The following is a 22,511-nucleotide window of genomic DNA, read 5'->3' as shown; positions in this document are numbered from 1 at the left end:
GGGCAGGCAGACCCACACAGCTCTGTGTTTGCATCTTTACATTGTCCAACTGGAGGTCATCCATGGCTGAATCAGGGCAACAGATTCCCCAGCAAAGCTTGATCCAAATGGTCCATAGCCACTTCTGTTGTGCGCCTTGTTCACACAAAGTTTGCCACAAATCCCTTTCGTCCTCCTCTTCGGCGCCTTTCTGCTCTGCCCAAGCTCCACAGCATCATCTTCTTCATCAGCATCAGTGTTCAATTGACTGGGTCTGTGCTGCACCACAGTGGAAGTCATCATCACTGGTTATGGTAAAAAAAAGCACCTTTGGCATCTTATTTAATCATGTCTGTCTTTTTCAGTCTCTCATCTTTACAGAAAGTTTGTCTCTAAAAGGCGATGGCGTGGGGTTGGGGGAGGGGACAGAGCAGGTCTCCTATTGATGGCATCCGCTATTTAGCCCCTCCCACACCGAAGTCCCTTGTTCTGATTGGTCTCACCTCACGTCCACTATAGCAGAGAGAAAAAAAGCTAACATTAGCATTGGCATTTTCAAAGAAAAGACAACACTGGTATATCATAAAAAAAAAGCTAATTTGATTTTTGCATTTTGTGCCCAATTACATCAATTTGGTCATGCATTTCAAACAAGTTGACACAACACACACAAGGCCCATAGCGTTTTGAATCATGTTTCTCCTGATTTCAAAGAAAGTGATCAGACCAGTCATCATTTATGTCCAGTCAAAATGTGTGTGTGTGTGTGTGTGTGTGATTCAGCCCAGAGTACAAGACAGTGAGCTGGGCAAGAAAGCTTATGTGGCATAAAACAAGACATTACAAACAACCCCTCTCTCTCTTACAGGGACAGAAAGACAAAAAGGCAGATGGACAGATGCCAAGTACAATCATAAAAATTGTACAGACAGACAGAGATGAGAGGACAGATGAACAAATGTTGGTGATGACAAGACGATAAGGTGAAGGAGAGAGAAAAATAAAAGAGAGGGGGGTATGTTCACTTACAACGGAGCAACACATGAGATGGGTGCTGTCTTACAACACTACAAAAATACAGTGCACACAAACACACGCAAGCATAGAACTGTGATACAAAGTAGACGTATGCAGTGTGCATGCTCAGCAGGCCACAAAATCAACATGCAGCAGTGGGGCACAAAGTATGGCACTCTTCAGCCCTCCCTCTCCTCACACTGATTGGTTGTGGTGTGATTGGTGACGGTGATTGGTGGGCCCTCTCTGCGCCCTGATTGGGCCAGTGCTGTGCCAGGAGGGTGATTAGGCAGGGAGGGGTCGCCGTGGTGCTAAAGTCCTACCTGTTCCCTTCACAGCTCTCCAGTGGACTTTGGGTAATGAGTGCAAGTTTATTATGTCGCCAATAAATCCTTGCTGGGCCTTAGCTTTTTAGGTTTCCTTTTTTTACCTTTAGCCCTACGGTGGCCTGAAAACACAAAGTCGGGGAGGGTGGACAGGAAGGAGGGTTAGCAGCAAGAAGCAGGGTTTATGGTACAGAGAGAGGTACAACAGCCTCGGGACAGAAGCAGAGAGCGCAATGATATGACACACTATAAATACTTCAGATGCCTTATCAGCACACATCGCAGCCCTTATCTGCTCCAAGGGAGAGAAAGGTTTCAGATCAAGGCACTGGCAGATTTACCTGCTGTCAAGCCAAGCAGCCTTTGGACAGCCTCCTATGACACACACATACACGTTCACACGCACATCCTCGTCTAAGAATGCACAAGCACACACACATACATACTCAAGCTTTACAGTTTTGCAATAGGGGGCCAGCGCTCAGGTGTGTCTGCCTCGTAAAAGGTCATCCAGTGCAAAGCCAAAGAGCCAGACAGAGAGAAAGACCACCAGACAGACATGAGGAGAAGCAGTAGAGCAAGACAAGGCATGGAAACATGGGGATGAGGGCGGGACTCAGCCATCAAACTCAGAGCGACATTCCTGCAATAGGACAATGTTGGGACAATATTTGGGACAATGTTATAATGATGTAGGATAAGCTTGCGGGCCATATTTACCTGTGTCTGCATCTGAGTGCTCCGCCACGTGGTGCTGCGACGTGCACACACACTCCAGGTGGTCTTCTAACCGCACAAAGACCTCTTTCAGCTTGGGTCTCCTCCTCACGTACTCCACCTTGGCCACCTGAGAGAGGGAGAGAGAGTAAGGTTAGCTCCAGAGCCAAGTCCAGCGCCATCATTACTCCTGCTCTGTCTTCCGTCAATGAATGTATACACTCTTTCCCCGTTCGCTAGCATCAAGAGGCGTAGCGCCGTGACTGATGACTCTTTCATAAACCGATTCATAAAAACGCCAGCGCCGATGGCCGTCACTTCGCCTCGCTGTGTTTGAAGTGTGACGGCAGCATTCCTTTGGGGCTGATGCACTGGGTTCCGCTCGCTGTGTGCTCTACAGGCTGTTGATCAGGTGTGTAAATATTGGACGGAGCGTATGACCCTGCCCAACTAAGCTCAAACAATAGGAGAGGAGGGATGGAGGGTAGGGGGGAGCGGTGTACGCCCTAAGGCCCAGGGAAGGTTTACTCTGGCAGGAGAAGAGAGGCTGGGAGATCCCCCCCCCCCCCCCCCCCCTCTGTCTCTCCGGGCCTGGAGCATCCACATCCAGACAGACACACACCTAAACTCCCTCGCCATGTCCCGACATGCAGGCCTGCTATAAACCACATTAATATTTCTTCATGGGTTGGGGAAAGTGTTGCTCGACTTTGCCTAACGAGAGAACGCAAAACTTTAAATTTACAAGATCTAATCCGAACAGGAAAGACAGTGACTTCTGAATGTGTTCTCTCACCCCACCAGGCAGCCCTTGGCAATCTAGCAAACACAAAAGCAAGGCAGGAATTCCTATCCTTGAGTCCCGCTAACGCCCTCTCAGTTTAACACAACAGCGCTGACCTCCACTTCCCACCTAACAGCTAATAATGTGAGGGACCAATCCTCGGAGGGTTATGAATAGGTTGTGTTGGTTGAAGCTTAGATGAAAGCTGAACAGAGGAGGTTGTGTGGAGGTTATGATGATCTTGTTGTGTAACACAGGGGAGGTGGCTACATGCTTTTTCTCTCTCTGATCTAAGTGCCAAGGGCAGGTAGCCTTCCCATCAACCACTGAGGGCCTGGGGGCCACATGGAAACAATATCTCTCGCTTCACCTATCTTCCTGGTCATTGCACGAGAGAGGATATTGGCCTGCAATCTCCCAACGCTCTCTGGTGTTATGAGCAACACGGCTATGCAGTCGGGCATGAGGCTCTCACACACACACACACACACACACGGAGTGCCAAAGCAGATGAGAGGCTTTCTTCCTCTATCCTGTGATGGCTCGCAGCCAAGCGCGGCTCTCATCGGTGAATCAGTCACGCAGACGAACAAACATACCAATGCCGTCTGATATAACACAATATAATGTTGACATTCACACAGCGAGTGTCAGCCTCGCAACAATGCCTGGATCACAGCCTGGTGCGGCAGACATGCAAAAAAGCTGTGGGAGAAAGAAGTCGTGCAGCAGCGGTTTCACCAGCTCCTCTCTCCTTTGCAACAGTTTAATTCTGTTTCATTCCAGGGAAGGAGAGAGAAGAGAGGGAGTGAAAAAGAGGGTAAAGCAAGCAGTGGAGGTATGCGGTGAGCAAACAGAGGACAATGGTGTCTGGGTTAGCGGTGGTGTGTTTGCTGTTATCGGGCCCTGACACAGTGAGAGAGGGTGAAAGGGCCAGAGCGGGGAACTGGAGGTGGGGGAGAGAGAGAGAGGGAGGGTGGTTGGGGTGTTAGATTTGTGTACATTCCTTGGACCATCCCTCTCATTAGGGAATAGGAGTGTGTGTGTGTGTGTGTGTGTGTGTGTGTGTGTGTGTGCAGACGGAGGGGATTATTTAAGCAAGAGGGGGGGAGCACTGACCATGATCATGACTAGCACTGGATGACATTCATGTGTTACCTATTACATTGAGGCTCTGGGTAACCCTCCGAGGAAATTCATTACTAACACTGACAACAGCAGATAGAGATCTTATCTTAAGTTCAGTGTTATCTACCAAAAGCGCAGACGGTGTCACATAATGACGTGATCGACCACTGGATTTTCCCAGAAAACGACAAACACAATTTACTCAAATTCTCTCATTGAAAGACAGGGAGAGAGAGAGGGAGAGGGAGAGGGAGAGAGAGAGAGAGAAAGAGAGAGAGAGGGAGAGAGAGAGAGAGAGAGAGAGAGAGATGAGAGATGCAGCTGTCTCTGTGGACGGCTCCGCTGCCGTTGGTTACGGGAATGTCTGAGCTGGGGGGGGGTTCAGAGTTAGCCAATGGGAAGCCAAGAAAGTCATCCATGCCTGACACCTACTACTGAGGCCGATCCTAATGACTAATGCACACACACACACACACACACACACACACACAGACACACACACTGTTGGTCAGACAAACAGCTATTGACAGAGGGATAAAGCGATAGGACCTCTTGTTGAGAGGCCCAGCGGTAGGCTTGTCACCTTGCCCCTTACACAGCAGGGTTAAAAACACACCCCACAGGACTACACACACACACACACACACACACACAGACAAACACACACACTCTTTCATGTTTGCATGGGTGCTTGTTTCTGAATGTGTATCTCTGTGCTACAATACATCTCAAACAGCCTCTGCTCTGCCCACTTTGTCAACACACACTCTCTGTCCCAGCTTTCATTTTCAGTCTCTCCCTCTCTCTCTCGTTTCCTTCCTCCCACTCTGTCTTCTGTCACTCCTGAATCCCCCTCCACTCCTCTGTCCTGGCATATTGACTGAGCGGCGTTAAGAGAAGGTGTTGATGCTGCGGGCTTCACACTCTTTGCCCCCGAGCCGCCATGTCAGCCAGTGTCCCTACGTGACTCGGCCACACTCCGGGCAAATATTTACCTTCATATTTAATTCAGTCTTCCTCCATTTTAAACCGCTTCTTCCTCCTCCAAGGAACACCGGCTTCCTATCCAGTGCCGAGTCAATGACTCCTCACATAAACATACATCATAAAGAGACCCCGTGCTACGACAAGGGGCCCCGCACTCGCTATGTATAAATCAAACAGCTCTAAACTCCCTAGAAAGTCGGGCCCTGAGAAAGAGTCCCTCGAGCGGCTGTGGAATGATATCCGATCCAGAGGGTTCTGGGAAGTACGGACCCCCCCCTCCAACCCCCCACCTCCCCCTCCCCGGTTTGTCCCCGGCCTTCCTCGGGGGTCTCTGCGGCCCTCTGTGTGAAGCCGATTGTCCCGGTCGGGTTAATTGGGAATTCCCCGAGCGCAAAGCACTGATGAGAGCATGATGGAGGGGAAAGTTTGGGTCCGGCCTTCCAAGGAAAACACAACGGGGATGTGGATGTGCACCGCGGGCCATCAGGAACGGGACAGAATCAAGCAAAATAAATAAGAGCGTATGTGTGTGTGTGTGTGTGTGTTGGGGTATAGAGAATGGAGGGGTAGAGGGAGGGAAGAGGGGGAGGGTGACAATTCATCTGTCAGGAGGGAAATTAGGCGAAGGCGAAACTTGCCCCCCTCCTGCTTGAAAAAAAAAAAAGTTCTCATTGAAATGCTACGGCCATGAGTGAGTGGACGAGAGATGGGGGTTGTTTGGCAGAGGGGGTGGGGGTGGGAATGGGGGAGTTAGAACGTCTGTCTGTCTATCTGTCTGTCTTATGAAATGAAAGAAAGAAGAAATGACACCCAGAAGAAAGGCATGACGATGTGCAGAGAGAGAGAGAGAAAGAGAGAGAGCCAACCGCAGAGGGCAGAGAGAAGACGCAGGCTTTGAACGTCAACGGCAACAGCCCAGACCCCCTACTCCCTCCTCCACCCTACCCCACCCAGCCTCTCAGAGTGATGGGGTGGGGGGAGGTTATCATAGGTGGTGTGGGGAGAAGAGAGGAAGCAAGAAGAGCATTTGTCATGTGGCACGCAGGCCTGCAGTGCCAAAAAGGCACTTCACAACACACACTGCTCTCTCTCTCTCTCTCTCTCTCTCTCTCTCTCTCTCTCTCTCGCTCTCTCTCTCTCTCTCTCTCTCTCTATCTCTCTCTCTCTCTCACAGTGATGGGTCACCAGATGTGAGTGTGTTTCTGCCCTCCAACCACAACCTGTGTTGCCTCCCCTTCTCCTCAAGAGAACCATCAGCCAATATCAAATATCAAAGAATCCAATAAGATGTAATCTTTTCATCTATTCCTTCCCTCCTACCCATGTCTTCACAGAATAACAGAATACACACACACACACACACACACACACACACACACACACACACACACACTAACAGCCTCTGTGTATCACCTCCTGAGAGAAGGATTTCATTATTTCAGCTGTCTCTATCTAAAAGGCGCGTCTGATAAAGTTTTAGGGAAACTCCTCTTCATGTGAGAGAAACTCTACAAAAGAGGCAACCCAGAGAGAGGTGGAGAGCATCCAAAATTGCAGATGAAAAAGACATTACTGAGCACTTAGAGAGGGAAAAGTAAATAAGGTGGAAGAGGGAGAAAATGCTAGAGAGAGAGACTGAAAAAGATACAGAGTGAACGGCAGAGATTGATAGAGGGATAAAGGTGTAAAAATAGAGGGAGGAAAGGAGAGATGGCTCTTTTTCAGTGCTGCGTATAGGAAGCATAAAGGTGAAGGAAGACGAATGCGAGAGAGAGAGAAAGAGGAAAGGAGAGAGTGAGAGAAAGGATGGAGAGAGCAACTATTTAGAGAGAAGGAGAGAGGTGGAGGGTGAGGATGAAGTCAGAGGGGGAGAGAGAGAGAGAGAGAAAGGGAGGACAGCAGAGGAGGAGTGAAAAGGAAAATAGAGAGATGAAGTAAAATATGATTAAAATACGGCTGCTACTTTTCCTTGCTCTAGCTGATGCATTCCAGCCGGTGCGGCGGTAGCCAAACTCTCCGGCTTCTGGCTTGGTCGGAACACTCCCATGGTCTCTGACCCTCGCCGCAACCCCCGGCACACACACACACACACACACACACACACACACACACACACACACACGTATACATGCACGCACATATGCACACACACAAACTCCCTCACCCCTCTTCATCTAGCAGAGGAGCATTGAGTGAATCAAAGGGAAAATAATTCACAGCTGCATGGGACTTCAAACAGGGAGGCCCCTCACTCCCATCTGCCCCCCCCCCCCACCCCACCCCCACGTAATCCACAGGACCCCTCAGACGACCATAAATCATGCTCACTGTATCGCCGTCACACTGTCCTTTATTTATGAAACACCCCGTAAGTTAGGGTCCCACACAACCGCAGGGCTAGAGCTACTGCTTCCCCCAACACCCGGATCTGACCCGCTGCCACTGAGGTAATTGTCAGTGTGTGTGTGTGTGTGTGTGTGTGTGTGTGTCGGGGTCGGGGCCAGGGCCAGTGCAGGGAGATGTGTGGACCCCCACACTCAGCACTGTGGCTATATCCGCCTGGCCTCTGTCAGCCTCCGCTTTGATCCAGCAGCCATCAACACTTCATTACTCTGCGGCCCGTCTTCCTCTTGCTGCTGCTTCACACTAATGGCCTTGTCCCTGCACTGTGCTGGGGGAGTGGACACACACACACACACACACACACACTCCTCCTCACGTTTACACAGATGTGCAGTGCCGTCCCTCTCCAACCCCTCCAAAATACTTGTACATATGCTTCAAGGGCCATCAAAAGTTTCCAGCTACTAAACCAAACCAAGTGAGACAAAATGTACTTTATCATTGCCAAATGATGTGATACTGATAACACTCTGCCACCTTACAAAGGCAAAGAGCAACACTTACAGTATAAGGGCTGAACTTCAAAACCTTGGTGTTCCCATTTTCCCTCTTATTTTACAGTCACTGCAAATTTTAACGTACACTATTTCGGGTTTTGTGCATAGAGAAGTAATTTTACCTTAATATTAGCTTAGTGGGTTTTTGCATGAGGAAGAGGAATACAATGAGCTTACTGACCAAACATCCAGCAGAAGCCAAAAGAGTTAATGACTGAGAGGATGAGTGACAGCTCCATTCTTCGCCTGTCTGATGGCCTGTTTACTCTGCCCCATTGGAAGGACAAATAGGGAGACATTTACACACACACACACACACACACACACACACACACACACACATACACACACACAAGAAGCACCGAGGCATACATGTGCAAAAGCATGCTAAAGTGCACACATCTTGATCACTGCCTCGTTAATTCACTCACTCACTTGCTCTTTCTCACTCACTCTCTCTCTCTCTCACACACACACACACACACACACACACACCCTGTCTAGTGGTCTCCCCAGTGCTGCCTGTCTAGAAGCACCTGTTGTTTTATGAGTGAGTTCGTCTAGCGAGCCTCGGAGCCAGAAGCCCTGAGAAAACCATCAGAATACAGGACACAGCTGTAGCCTTCAGCGCACAAGACAGAGCTACGAGGAGGAGGACGAGCAGGGGGAGAGGAGAGGGAAGGGGAGGAAGACGAGGGCGAAGGAGGTGGAAAAAGACGGGAGAGAGTGTGAGAGAGAAAAGGCGAAATAGTGAGGACCAGAGGAAAAGAGAAGTCGGCTTGTTTCGTGCCATCAAAATGTCAAGTGATATATTAATGCTGACTGAGGGGATTTTAAATAATGCCATGTCTAGATTACACAACTCTAGGAACCCTATGACACAGTAACACTGCCCATGGCCAGAATGTTCTGCCAGCCAGCCAGCCAGCCAGCCAGCCAGCCAGCCAGCCTTCGGCGATAAAAAACACCAAAAAGGACGGAGAAATAGTGAGAAATAGGGAGGAATCACTCTGGTGGAAAAGAGAGGAGAGAGCCAGGACACTGGGGAGTGAATAAGGAGTCACTGAAAGTGCAAAAGGAGGTGGAGAGAGGGAGAGAGAGAGAGAGAGAGAGAGAGAGAGAGGAGAGGTGGGACGGGCTGAATGAGGAGTTAGAGGAATGCTGGGATGATCGAGTCCGAATACATAAACACATTTGCTCATCAAGTATTCTCTTTGCCACTATCTCTCTCTCCCTCTCTTTCTCTCTCTCTCTCTCTCTCTCTTGCCAGTCTCTTTTATGTGTCCGGGTATTGAACCGTCTTTACATAGCTGGCAAGACGCTTATCTGTATGTGTGCAGCCCTATAGGGGGCTGTTCACTTTTATTGTGTCCCTCACACACCAAGACATACACACAATCCAAAAACAATGTAAATGTCAACCTACACACACACACACACACACACACACAATTTTAGAGACACTTATCACAGTGATGGAGCAAAGTGCAAGAGAAGCAGTGAGTTCAAGAGAATGAGGGAAGAAGAGGAACGAGAGTGACTTAAGATCTCCCCCTTCTCCTCCCTCGGGCTAGTCCTATTTAAAGTTGCCTTTTTTATTACCCCGCCACTGAACAGGCCCGGCTTGTACAGCACAGGGCCTGCACAGACCCGCTCTCTTTTTCTGGCGTCCATAGCATGAAAAAAGAAGAGTGAAAGAGGGAGAGAAAGAGAAGAGGGGGGAATAAATAAATAAAGGTGCATTTGGACAAATGCATAGCGGCATGAGCTGGAAAGAAACACAGCGGGTGTGTTCTTTTCCCATCCTTGGCCGGTACAAGGAAAACAAGTCAGGCTCGGGGTAGACGGGCAACATTTTTAGCTTTCTAATAAACGGAGAGAGAAGCACAAACTGAACCCCTATTCAGACTAACTGCTTAGAGGACAGACAGGAAAAAAAAACTTGGCATGAGACAATGTTTCTCACACACAATGTGGCGAATGTCTCCTGACCGGAGCGAGCCCTGACGGATGACCTTTCCAGGGATACAGCGCCTCTCGGCTCCCCTGCCCGCGGCTGGAACCACATGGAAAAACGGCCCCGCAAAAACCCTTGAAGGTCCCTATCCAGTGTGTGTGTGTGTGCTCATTTTGTCCTGAGGGTTTAACAGTGTCATGAGGGGGACACGGACGCAGTCGCACGGAACATGGCATTCCGAGAATAGCTGAATCAACCCTTAGTCGCTTGTCCACCCTCCTCTTCCTCCTCCTCCTCCTCCCTGCGTCTCCCCATCCATCCTCTTCACAGTGCAACTCGACCACAGACAGAGCTCCTATTGAGGATGACAGACACTGGAACGGACCGACCGACTGGCAGACAGACAGACAGACAGACAGACAGACAGACAGACAGACAGACGAGCTCACAGACGGACAGACAGACACACAGGGTTGTACTGTATATCAGAGGGCGAGCTTAACTCTCTCACCGCATTATGACTCAGCATTTCTGACCATAAACCCTGTGCCCTAGATGCAGCGCCCCGTGCCCCACAATGGCCGTCTTGTCCGCCGAGCGTTACTCGCTCTCTCTCTCTACTCTACGGCCAAAGGGGAGGTCATTTTGGAGCCCAGGGACCATGTCCGCCTATCCTTATTGAAATCTCCCGTCATGGGCCGGTGTGCCAAGGGGCAGGAGGCGGCGGCGGTGGCGAGGTTGGTATTTGTTTTATTACTCTGTGCTATCGAGGCGGCATCTTTAAAGCCCGGCATCCCCTGCGAGGCCCGGCGTGATGCGGAACAGGAGAGCAGATAGCAATGTCTCAGTGCCCATGGCCAGGCAAGATCACAATGATTACAGAGAGTAGAGGGACAATAGAGTACAGAGACAGATACACAAAGAGACAAACAAACACACACACACGCAGATTATCCTCCAGGTTATCCTGTTTATTCCCCGGTAGTCTCTTTACTCTCAGCAGAGCGGAGCACATGACTCCCATACCTCCGAACACCAGCGAACAGGCTGTAGTGTAAATACGGCAAAAAATACGACTCAGCTCCAGCCACACTGTCTCCTCTGAGCCTGAACAGAAGGACATGTTTTTAAGCTACCGATGCCAAAGAGCCTCGGAGAACAGTGCAACCCCCTTCACCCCCCCCCCCCCCCCCCCCCCCCACCCCCCCACCCACCCCTTTTTTTTTCTCTGACTTGGACTGGGACGACAAAGGGCCAAACAAACAGAGTGGAGAAATGGCAGCGCAGCGGCCGGCGACACGCAGACATTCTCAAGACGCAGGACTTCTTTACCGACTGTTTGTCTCTCTTTCTCTCTCTCTCTCTCTCTGTCTATCTGGCCGTAGCATCCCTCTTGGGTCTACCCTTCAGCAGATGTCCTGGTTATGAGTGCCAACAATCCTCTCTCTCTCTTTCTCTCTCTCTCTCTCCGTCTCTTTTCCCTCCCTCCCTCCCTCCCTCTGCCCTGGCACAGCCACCTTGGCCTCTCGCCTAACATGGGATAGATTGATGAAGAGAGAGGTGGGAGGGACGGGGGGGGGGGTTAGGGGCGGCTGTAATGGAAGGAGAGAAGGGGAGAGGGGACAGCGGAGTTGAGGTGGGTGAAGAGGGGTCTGATTTTGAGCGGGGGGGTTATGGGAGCTGTTTGGGCGGTGGCCAAGGCTCGGAGGAGAGGGGCACATTGAAATGAAGAGGAGGTGTGGAGGAAGCAGGGAACGAGGGAGGAGAGGAGCGTGAAGGAAGACAGGCTGACGCAACCCTCCCCACGGAGTCAGTCAACCTGTCTCCTGCGTGATTTACTTACCTGCTGAGAGGAAAAGTGGCGGAAATTTCTGTAAGTGTGTGTTTGTGTGTGCACTCCATTGATGTTTGTGGAGCAAGTAGGGTTGAATAAGATAGACTGTGTGTTTAACTTTACAATGCAGTTGTGTGTCTGTGTGTATACATGCTTGTGTGCCTGTATACATTCAAGCGTGTGTATGTGTGCATCTATATGCGTGTGTGTCTTACCTTAACGGTGCGGTGGTGCTTGCGGGAGGGGTGACAGCGCATGTTGCTGGTGTTGCAGCAGCCCGTGCAGCGCTTCACCTCCACGCAGGGCGGCCATATCAGGAAGTTGGCAGCCGTGGGATCCACCTGGCTCCTGGGGATCTCGTAGATCACCGTCCGCGTCTTACACACCGCCGGGACCGCCTCCTCTACTGCAGAGAGAGAGAGAGAGAGAGAGAGAGCGAGAGAGAGAAAGAGAAGGAGGAGTCATGTTAATGCATTTGTTCTGAATGTTCAGTGACACCTTTTCCAATTGCAATCGCACGCCGATATATTGTTGTAATCCCTCCTATTTGCTCCCAGCTGCCGCGTGCATTCCTTCACTGCTCATTATTTGATGACTCACTTGATTTGGAAGCCGTTCATCTTACCTAAAATCACACCCAACCTCCTTTAAGGCTGTTAAGAAGACAGGCAATCCCAAAAGCTGATCTCATATCAGCTAAGGAGCTTTGGGATCAACTCAGTGAGACAGAAAGAGACTGCTCCTTTGTTCGAAACCCTCACTGGGACTAATGCAGCGTGACTAGGCCAGGAAACCTTTATGTCCGCCTGTAGGAAAGCTAATAACGGCCTTTGACCCTCTTGGCCATGGAGAAAAGAGGAAGGCAGTAGCATTCATTTGAGATTTAATGCTCTGACAGGCACTCAAAGCTCAAGATGTAACAGAGAGTGTACAGTAAGTTACAATTATGTCGTAAAGGTGATACGTGCATCAAGCACAGTAAGTGAGGGCTTTTGTGGACAGCTGCCAAAATGGTATACTGTATCATACACTTATGATACGGCACATATACATGAAATATGATCAGCCATGATATCCTGCGTTGGTTTAAATGATACGCTTGGAGAGCTGTAAAGAACATGCTGCTAGTCTTAACACACACATCACACACTACACGCTATTCTCCAGGCCTCGATCAGATATCGTACCGTGTGGCGTTTTATGAAGCAATCTGACTCAGGGCCCGGGCAAGCTGCAACTTGAACCCTGAATGCCTGGAATTTCCACGCTTAAGGATATATTTCTCTCCTGACGCGTGTGTCTTAGATCTCCGAGGCCTCGGCCAATCAAAAGGCTTCATGTCAGACGTCCCCCACCCCCCACCCCACCCTCTGCCCGCCATAGTTTCTCATGATTCCGTGAGATTGCTATAAATACTAGGTAGACTTCTTCATTAGGGTTACTTTTAGCCACAAAAAGCCGCATCAAAGCCACTAACTATTAGCTTTGTTTGAAATGAGTGTTAAGTGATCAATTTCATCTCCTGGGAACTCACTATGTGGGGAGGGATGTTTAAGACACAGGGTATTGCTGGGACATTATGCTTGTGATGTTTCACACCACGCCACTGTATGCTACACTCGGTCATCATGATGCAATCTCTGGGCGACACTACCATGCTGTGCCGTACGATAAAGTAAATATCCATTCCAGTCTTACCGATGCTCCTCTTGCGCCGGCTGTGGAGCTGGGAGCTCTTCAGGTCATTGTTGTAACCATGGTGATGGGAGTAGTTCTTATGGTGATTGTGGTGCTTGTGGTGCTTGGGCTCCTCAATGACATCATTTCCCGTACCTCGTCAAAACAGAAGGCAGCCATATTACTAATGTGACACAGAGAGTACACACATGCACAAAACACACAAGAAGCTTACTCAACCAATCGGCCTTTCCAATCAACCAACAAAGAGTCTGTCAACAGCCGCTGGAGCTTTAATGGTGGTGAATGAATGTGGTTGGTGGCTTACTAGGCCTCACCAGAAGGCTGCATGTGATCTGCTATTGATGTTTTATATACCCCTTCCACAACAAAAAATGTGTTGGTTAGTCACACGACCATAATGAGACGGTAAACTTTGTGTGCAGTATGTAACCCACGCTTTGATTCCCTGAAGGGCTTAGGGTTCCCTTCAGCGTGTTGGCAGGCAGGCGACTTTTGATGATGTCACAAATTGAGGTAAACATTCCAGAGTATGCAGGGTATAGGTGGCATGGCTTTATACAGGCCTCGGTGTAATTACACGCTTTGTGTGTCAGCCTCACTCACTAGTTTGGCGGAACTTTCCCACCAGGAATGAAGCAGCTAGATGCAGGTGAGTCACCGAGCTCCTTCAAAAACAACCAGCCTTCACAGACACGCAAGGGAGTAAAGTGGTCATTTAACAGGTGGTGCTCAGCCACCATTATCCCTGCGCCTAATTAGTGGTTTCGTGTCTCTCATTTACTTGAAAATGTTTACTTTTCAATCACTTGGTGGCTCGGAAAAGTACATGTTTTGTTATGCTGCAGTGCTAGCTTCTTAAATCTCTTTAACTCCAGTCTGATGTAGCCAGTTCAGCTTATTCGCAGTCATGGTCATCTGATAAAGCTTGCTTGTTTTGGTCCCCACCCAGAATATGAGGTGGATTATAGAAGAGTGCCAAAGCGGCAGTAAAACGATAAAGCTTGTTCGCTGGATACTGCCCTTTCCCTAGGAACAGAGTCTGCAGCTGAGAGAGTGTTTGCTAAGTGGGTGGGTCTCCTTGTCTGGTACTGCATACCCTCCCACCTGGGTAACACAATCCTATACCTGTACACTTCACACAACTACACAAACTCCTCTCATTATCCTCCATTACAAGCTAAACCCCAATGTACACCAGGACAACAAAGCTTAGCCATAGACAAACAGGTTCCACTCATCCATCTCCTTTGTTCCCTGACCAGAGCCATCTGAAGGGCTTTCCTCTACCTATACAAGGTTTTAATCTGGGTTTGGTTGTTTATTTGCTTTTGGATGCCGTCTTTTTCCAGGTCCGTCAAGCCCCAACCCAAATATCGTCCCCTCGGTGAGAGTGGGGAGAGGAAATTTCCTCCTAGCCTGTCACCCAGTCAGTCAGACAGCCAGTGACCCAGAACCAAAGGTGCAGAGAAAGGAAGTGTTGACTGGAGCGGAGGCCGGCTGCCTGGGCCGAGCTATCAGTCTGTCAGGCTAATATACAAAGACACACACCTACACAGACACAGATGCACGTACACATGTTGCACACGCTCTTGTGTACATTCAGACGTGCTTGCACACTCCTACACACACCCACACACACACATACTCCTGTCTACGTTGCTGTCAGAGGAACACGTTGTGACAGCTGGCTGATTTCTCCACCTAACAACCTTTTAACGCTGTGGGTCACTGACAGAACTCCCAGTGCGCTGAACGCCTCGTCTCTCACTCTGTCTCTCCCTCTCTCTCTGTCTCTCCCTCTCTCTCTCTCAATCCTCCCTATCCCTCTCTTCATCTCCCCCTGTCAGGGAAGGAAGGAGGGATTGAGGCAGGGAGTGAGGGAGGGTGTCACACCGGTGGCCACCCGGAGACAGGCTATGTCAGAGCTGATGGGAGAAAAGGAGAGGGGACATAAAGAAGTCCTTTATGGACTGACAAGTCCTTTTTTCAGCACCACAAAAGGACCTTTCTGTTGTTTTTTTTAACTATACACAAAAAAAGCAGAGGTGGAGGAGGAACAGGAGGGAGAGAGGGACGAGGTGGACAGAGTGATCAGAGAGGGGGACACAGGGGAGGAGGAAAGAAAAGGGAGACAGATAAATAGAGGGAGAATGAGAGGCAAAGAAAGAGAGGGGGAGAGACAGAGAAAAGTAGAGCGAGGGGTCCCCCCCCCCCCCCCCCCCCCGTTGGTTCCAGGTGACTAAGAAGTAATAACACGCCCGGAGCGTCCTCACACTGAGACAAGAGAAAAGAGGAGAGGAGACAGTCTCCGGCCATGAATCAGGCTTTCATGACTCGCAAATTACTCCCTCCATTAGCTAAGGGCCTGGGCTCCCTCCCTTTCCTCCTCCTCCTCTCTCTCTCTCTCTCTCCTTCTTTCTCTACCTGTATAAATAACCAACATGTTGTTGACTTAATAAGTAATAAGTGTCTCCATAATTGTCTCTTTCTCTCTCTTTCACTCCTTCTCTCTCAACATGCTACATGGTTGAGTTGACAAATTATCAGTTCAGGTCATGGGCAGCAAGGTTAATGTTGAAGGCTGATAGGAGCCACAGTGGGTCTGGCTCTGAGGGCCTCTAGGTTCATAAGAACTGCTGCCAACTATACTGGAAGTAAACAGACTGCCAGCTAGTCAGGCACAAAGCAGATTGCACAACAACTCTCTCCGCTCCTGAGTGAAGTGCAGCAGGAATACAAGCTCCAGAATCCTCCTGTTCCCTCCTCCACCTCTGCCCCATGTCAAGAGTCAGGTTCCCTTTTCTGTCAAAGTCCTTCTGAGAGAGAGATAAGAGCAGGCAGGCTGAGGGGCCGCCCAGAGAGGGAGACGGGGACAGAGGAGCACCTCAGGGGCCAGACAGCCATCAGCAGACTTCAGCGGGTCATCTCAGCTGTCACTCAGAGCTGAAGACACCATTCTGGCTGGACGTGTGCAGGCGCACACAGACACACACACACACACATGCAAAAACAAATGCACAGACACAAGGCCTCTAACCTGCAAGCCGTCTCTCAGCTCAGCGGCACTAAATAAAACACACAGCAGCTAGATAAGCCCTGCAGGCCTTCCCAGTCATACTGACACATCCATCCTTAGTCTGCGATACACAGTCATCCTTCCAATGACAGAGATCCTGGATAATGACTCCAACCTTTGAGGGGCCACAGGCTATGAAGATAGTGTTATTCAAAAGGGAAAAACAACAAGACAAACATGATCTCCCACTAAAACATTGGAGTTTTTCCACATCAATAAAATGCTAAAACAAAGTCAATGAGGATTTCCCGAATAGGCCATTCCACCTGCATTAACTAACCCTAACTCTAGCCTCACTGACATAACCAAACACTTCAATTTAGCTTTTCCTATCTCCCTCCCTGGTTGACATGCCATGCCATGTACAGTCCAACCCACACTGGTAACTTTACTGTCCTGGTCATTCGCAACAAAAGCTCTGAAAATACCCCCCTGGCTGGCGTCAAAAGTCTTTTAATGGGCCAGCGGGGACGCCTGGTCCTCAGACAGATTTATGCCCTCGTAATAATAATCAGCCTACTACTGTTACCCTGGAAAACATTCCTCTGTTTGAAGAAAGACATTTTAATTCAATTATAAACACCTCTTCTCATGCTAGAGGCACTGCAGGGACCTATTCTGGGCCTTGCATAATGTAGCGTGTGATCACTGCTGTGGAGTGGAGGCTGATTTGATTGTGACTATGGTATGCAAATAAAATTCATAGCACAACTGGATGGGTGAAGTCATAACATAACACTTATGATATGGGACAATTAGAAAAGCAATAGAGTGGTTATATAATTTAATTTGCAAATGGGAAAAGGGGACACAAGAATACTGAAACATCACCCCTAATGTTGCTTTGCTGAATGCCAATATAAGCTTTGAGGTAACTAATGAGCTATAACCAGTAAGTTAGTCTACATCATTTAGGCCTGTTGTAGCAAATTTAGTAATTACCCATGTCCATTAACAAATCTATAGGGGAGAGCCCCATAGTTGATATATGGCCAGAGCCTGTGTAAATAGAGGCTCATGTGAAGGCAAACAGCCTGTGCTAGCGCACCCCTGTAACTTAATCTACCTTTAAGACAGTCTGAGACAGACAGGTCGCCCACGACAAGAGAACCAGCACCTCCAAGAACCACGACTGGAGCGGGAGAAGCCTGCCTGACCTGCGAGCTGCCTCCTCCGTTTACAGGCCAACATTTGTGGCAGCCTCCTTGTCATAAAGCCAGCTTATTGCGGTAACAACAGCTGAAAGAATCCGCATGGATAAATACCTGGCAGTGAAAGTCCATCTTTGTCACATGTGTACAGTAGACGTGCCTATCACAGGTGCTGCTTTATCATGCAGGCCTGGGCCGGCTGGACTCTCTCTCTCTACCAGCCCAGCCCTCCTCCTGCGCACAGATCCCTCAGCAATTTCCTGTACAACACTGCACTCATGGCCTCTCATGTCTTTTGAGTTTGCTTTCAGGAGCTCATTACAATTAACCATAACTACACTGATTCCCTGCTGAATATAACAAGCAGAATGCACAGAAGCAGCGGGGCTCCTCTTTTGAGCAACCCCACTTCACTGAACCCAGAGGTGCAGCAAAGTCCCTGCAGCTTATCTAATCAGTTGCCACCCAAACACCAAAACCTGCCTACGTCAGCTACATTTTTAGGGATAAATGGATCAGTGACTGACATTACTGGTCACTGTGATAAATTATTAGACATAGGTCACCTAACTGTCTAGCACAGACACTGAGAGGGACCACTGCTCATGAATGCTCTCCTGTTATTATTTTAGATCTGGCTTCTGGATACATTTCTGTAAGTTTTGCTTGATCTTTGCTCTCTATTACAGTTATAAAACACAATCAAATTTAGACTCACTGAGGCAGAGGTATGGCAAGTGCCCATATCTTCTCATACCCAGTTGGCACCCATGGGTCTTTTCATTTTACAACAACATTAAGTGAATAATCCTGTCATAAAAATGCCCCAAAAGTGAATCTGCAGTGGAGCACCACAATGAATCCTTCATCCTCAATGGTATGAGGATGATTCAAACGTGACCATTAGTGGGCTTGACAGTTTACATACTGTAGGTCCACAGGCAAACCTACATTCAGTATAGGCTAACGCCTTTTCTTCTACTTTGTGTTAACGGCAGTATCAGTAATCTCACACACATGTGACCAGTATCTGGCCGGCATCATGATTAAAATGTAATTGAGCAAAGGTCTGTCTTGTGCATAAAAAGTATCAAGAGGCAGAATTTACCTACGGAGTCTATCTCCAGTAGCCGCTGGAGGTCGCTGATGCTGTGGATTTCACTGCGGGACAGTCTCTCTATCAGCTCCTGGGGAATCTCCACTTCCTTCTGGGGGCAGGTGGGGGGTGGGGGACGGGGGGGGGGGGCAAAATCAAACAAGAAACGAGGGTTAGAGATGTGTCGAGTCGGTCTCGAAACGTTCGTGTAATTCTCTGCCTGTGTAAACAAGTGCGTTAGGTTTAAACAACCACCACGAAGATCAGTGCCGTAGAAATGTTGCAACTATGTGCCAACTACAGCAAGTCTGCCCTAGCCGCCATACGTTCAGTTCTCTCTTGGATGGAGAAGCTGTTAAGCCAAACACAAATATAATGCAATTTAACGTTACCTTGCTTATAGGCAAAGGAGCATACCTGGTAAAACATGGCTTAAGATCTTTTAGGTATCTTCTGGAAAATTCGGCATATAGGCCTAGATGAGTCAAGCAGCACTTAATTTCAATAAAATCTCATCTTTTCTATTTGTTTTCCATTATTCACATCAGTGTATTTTAGTGGAACACCATTGTGGGAATAACAGGGGAACCGCTTCTAAAGTAGCCTACCACTTGGAGTAGATTAGATACATGCCGAATTGAAGAGTGGATCATAATGATTCGTAAAGGTCTGAAGTCATGTTTTACCAACTATGCTCCTTTACAGATAAGCGAGGCAACATTAAACTGCCAGGTCTTATAGTGGAATTTGGCGTGATGTTCCCATATGCAACGGCTCGAATCGGGGCGAGTGCTGCCCTTGTTCACAGCCGTTCGCCACTTTGCACTTGTTGCGATCCTCCAAGTATCTCAAGTTGAGCAAACCGTGCACCCTTACAGGAACAGTACCTATTTATATCGCCCGGAGCGGTTCCCATGAAAGCGCTTAGCCCAACCAAAACGTTTGCCCAGTTGGCTCGGGCTGCAAACAGATTTGGCACAAAAGCCAAAAATAACTGGAATATGTGTCCGAGTGCAGTCGCGATGTTGGCTTTCAAAAGCGCGCAGTCACTGCCCCTCATGGTAACTGTAGCTGGTAAGGTGTTTGTTCATTCTCGGAGAATGAATTCATATTCATAATGTTGTGAAAATATTTACTTAGGTTAACTTGCAATTTTATGTTTTAATTAAAAAATATTTGTTTGAATACAGGTTAAATAGGCCTGAAATTATGTAGGTGCCCCTATAATCTTATATTCGAGCCCTACAGGCTGTAATCAAACATTTAGGCTGTTGTCCCACAGCAGCTAGTTTTATCAGGGCATCAAGTCCATGTCTAGTTGTTGGAGAAATGCGCGCTCCGCGGGACCCTTGCAAGACCCCCGTTACCCAAACACCCACACATGAATAAAACCCCGCACCGCTGTGTGTGTGTGACAAGGGGCCAGAGGGACAGCCTCTCCGGCCCCATACCTCATTCAAGACCATCTCTCTGGCTGTGCAGAGTCCATGTAACTTTACCTCAGCGGTGGCGAGCAGCAGGTACGACGTCCACAGGAGGAAGTAACAAAGTGCGGCTCTCATCTCCCTTTAATTTAGATTTCCCCCCAAACAAGAAAAAGGTGCTCTTCTGTAGGAGCCGCAGCGTCGCTCCTGGCCCCAGAGGATCCACAACCATCCCCTCGGGGAGAGAAACCAGTGTGTAAGAGCTGCTCAGCGGACTCAGGCAAACTCCGTGCACTTGCTTGTAACTCAGAAAAGCTGAAGAGGCTGGAAGTTGACTCTTGTTATTCACATTAGACTGTGTACCTCTTCCCCGGGCTGTCTGTGGCAGGTCGACATGGTTCCTCAGACCCAAGTGGGACAATCCCAAGAGACAAGTCTGACTCGCATTGCACTTGTCCTTCACCCTATTAACAAACAGCCTCCAACTTCAGCCCAGTTTACTGAAGGCTCAACCATGAAACGCAGCAGTTTCGGAGGATTTGTTCAATATAGACAAAAAAACGCACGACTATTTTGCTATAATAAAACTATTATTACTACAGTATTTTAATAGCTCTAAAATCATATAATCCCAAGGTGCAGGTCCTTCGAGAAAACCAAAAGGGCAGTGGAGAAATAAACAGTTGTCCGTGTTGTGCTATCCAGAGCTCGTCTCGCAGCAGTCTGCACAGGTCCTTGGTTATGTTGGACTCTGAAGTGAATGGAGTCAGGAGCGCCTGTGAGCCGCTGGATATAGAGAGCCAGGAGCTCCGTGCCCGTTGCGCCTCCCCTCGCGTTTCGGTGATCGCGCATCTATTCAGCAAGGGGAGCTGGTTGGCTGGCTGGATGACTTAGGAGCATGTCCCCTTCCCCCCGCAGCCCGTGTCTGCATGCCCTTCAGCGGAAAACCCCATTCACAGAATTCAGCCCTTAATAATGGAGAAGAAACAGCCAAGACACCTATTGATTAGAATCATATGGAAATGATGTAAATTGATTAACTTTTGATAAATCAGACAAAAAATGATAATGATGATGATGATGATGATGACTATGGTGATGACGACGACGACGATGATGAGATGATAATAATAAAATACCTCAGTGGTAACCATTTAACACCACTGTTTTTTGTGTATTGAGAGGAAGCAACAGGGGCAGAGAAACCCATTCACAGAATTTAATCTGTGTTAATGGAGAAGGAACAGGACACCTATCCATTATTATCATAAGGAAAGGATGTAAAATTGATTCATAACTTTGGACAAATAAGACAAAAAAAGGACGAGGATGATGATGATGATGATGATGATTATGATGACAACTACAGTGATCATGGTGGTGGTGATCGTGGCAAGATAATAACACAACTTTGTCTTTGCGCATATGAATTAGGGGCAGAGGAAGCAGGAAACCAATCATAAAATTCCATAAAAGTCCTTATTAATGGAGAAGAAACTGTCAGGACACTTAGTAATCATTAGCACTAGGAAATGATGTAAAATGATTCATAATTCAACAAAAAGCAAAAGAAAACAAAAAAATGAGGATGATGATAATTATGATGATGATGATGATGATGATGGTGATGATGGTGATGATGATGGTGATGATGATGATGAGAGTAAGACCTCAGTGTTAACCATCTAGCACCCATGATCTCTTTGGGCATGACTTAGGGACAGACAGAGGGAGCAACTGGTTAACAGAGGGGCTTCTCCAGCAGGTTAACCAGAGACTGGTCCTGACTTGCTGTGAGGAAGCTGGGGGCTGCTCTGCTCTGTGCTGGGAGGTCTGGGAGAAGTGCCTGGGGGCCTGGTAAATGAGAAGTACCTACAGGAGGGAGCAGAGAGAGAGAGAGAGAGAGACAGTGGACACACATTATCAGCCAGAGGTGACAATCAGCAGGGAGCCATAGGTCAGCTAACCAGGTGGTCTGCCCTCCACCTTGTCCACTCACCAGGCCGGCCTGAGGGCTTTGGGATCTGAAAACCAGAGGTGGGAAGTAACTAAGTACATTTACTCAAGTACAATTTTGAGGTACTGGCACTTTACTTGAGTATTTCCATTTTGTGACACTTTTACTCCATTAGGCTACTACATTTCAGCAGGAAAAATTTTACTTTTTACTCCACTACGTTTATCTGATGGTTGTAGTTACTAGTTACATTGCAGAATAAGGTTTTACATGCAAAACATATGATAAGCTAATTATGTTGCATTGTTATAGTTTAAACTCCCTAACAGTATATGGAGCAGTAAGACCTACAACATTAAAATACTTCTTACAGGTTAATGCATCAATAATTTAACACTCTGAAAGAATGAGTACTTTTACTTTTGATACTTAGGTCATTTTACTGTTAATACTTCTATACTTTTACTACATAATGAA

At 48.3% G+C, this 22,511-nt stretch overlaps 1 protein-coding gene across 3 annotated transcripts; it reads right to left on the bottom strand.

The window, feature by feature from the left end:
* Window positions 1–25: 25 nt before the first annotated feature.
* On the bottom strand, window positions 26–20,817 carry pdgfab (platelet-derived growth factor alpha polypeptide b). Of its 3 annotated transcripts, none has more exons than XM_071516417.1 (6): window positions 20,153–20,817; window positions 18,666–18,765; window positions 13,328–13,462; window positions 11,845–12,035; window positions 2,043–2,169; window positions 26–492 (listed from the first exon to the last, which is right to left on the bottom strand). In XM_071516417.1, exons 1-6 carry the CDS (start codon window positions 20,213–20,215, stop codon window positions 479–481), a joined length of 630 nt encoding a protein of 209 aa, XP_071372518.1. In that variant the 5' UTR covers window positions 20,216–20,817; the 3' UTR covers window positions 26–478. The 3 variants fall into 3 exon arrangements, with proteins under 3 accessions (XP_071372518.1, XP_071372519.1, XP_071372520.1); XM_071516418.1 differs by having other exon boundaries at window positions 18,666–18,762; XM_071516419.1 differs by having other exon boundaries at window positions 11,845–12,032; window positions 18,666–18,762.
* Between the last annotated feature and the right edge of the window lie 1,694 nt (window positions 20,818–22,511).

The sequence above is a fragment of the Centroberyx affinis genome, unplaced genomic scaffold, assembly GCF_046629955.1.
Source record: "Centroberyx affinis isolate AG114_WGS23_722 - 3 ecotype Tasmania unplaced genomic scaffold, CSIRO-AGI_Caff_v1 ptg000401l_1, whole genome shotgun sequence".
NCBI classification, from domain to species: Eukaryota; Metazoa; Chordata; class Actinopteri; order Beryciformes; family Berycidae; genus Centroberyx; species Centroberyx affinis.
Note: the sequence above shows the minus strand (reverse complement) of the source record. Positions and strands in the feature narration are given on the sequence as shown.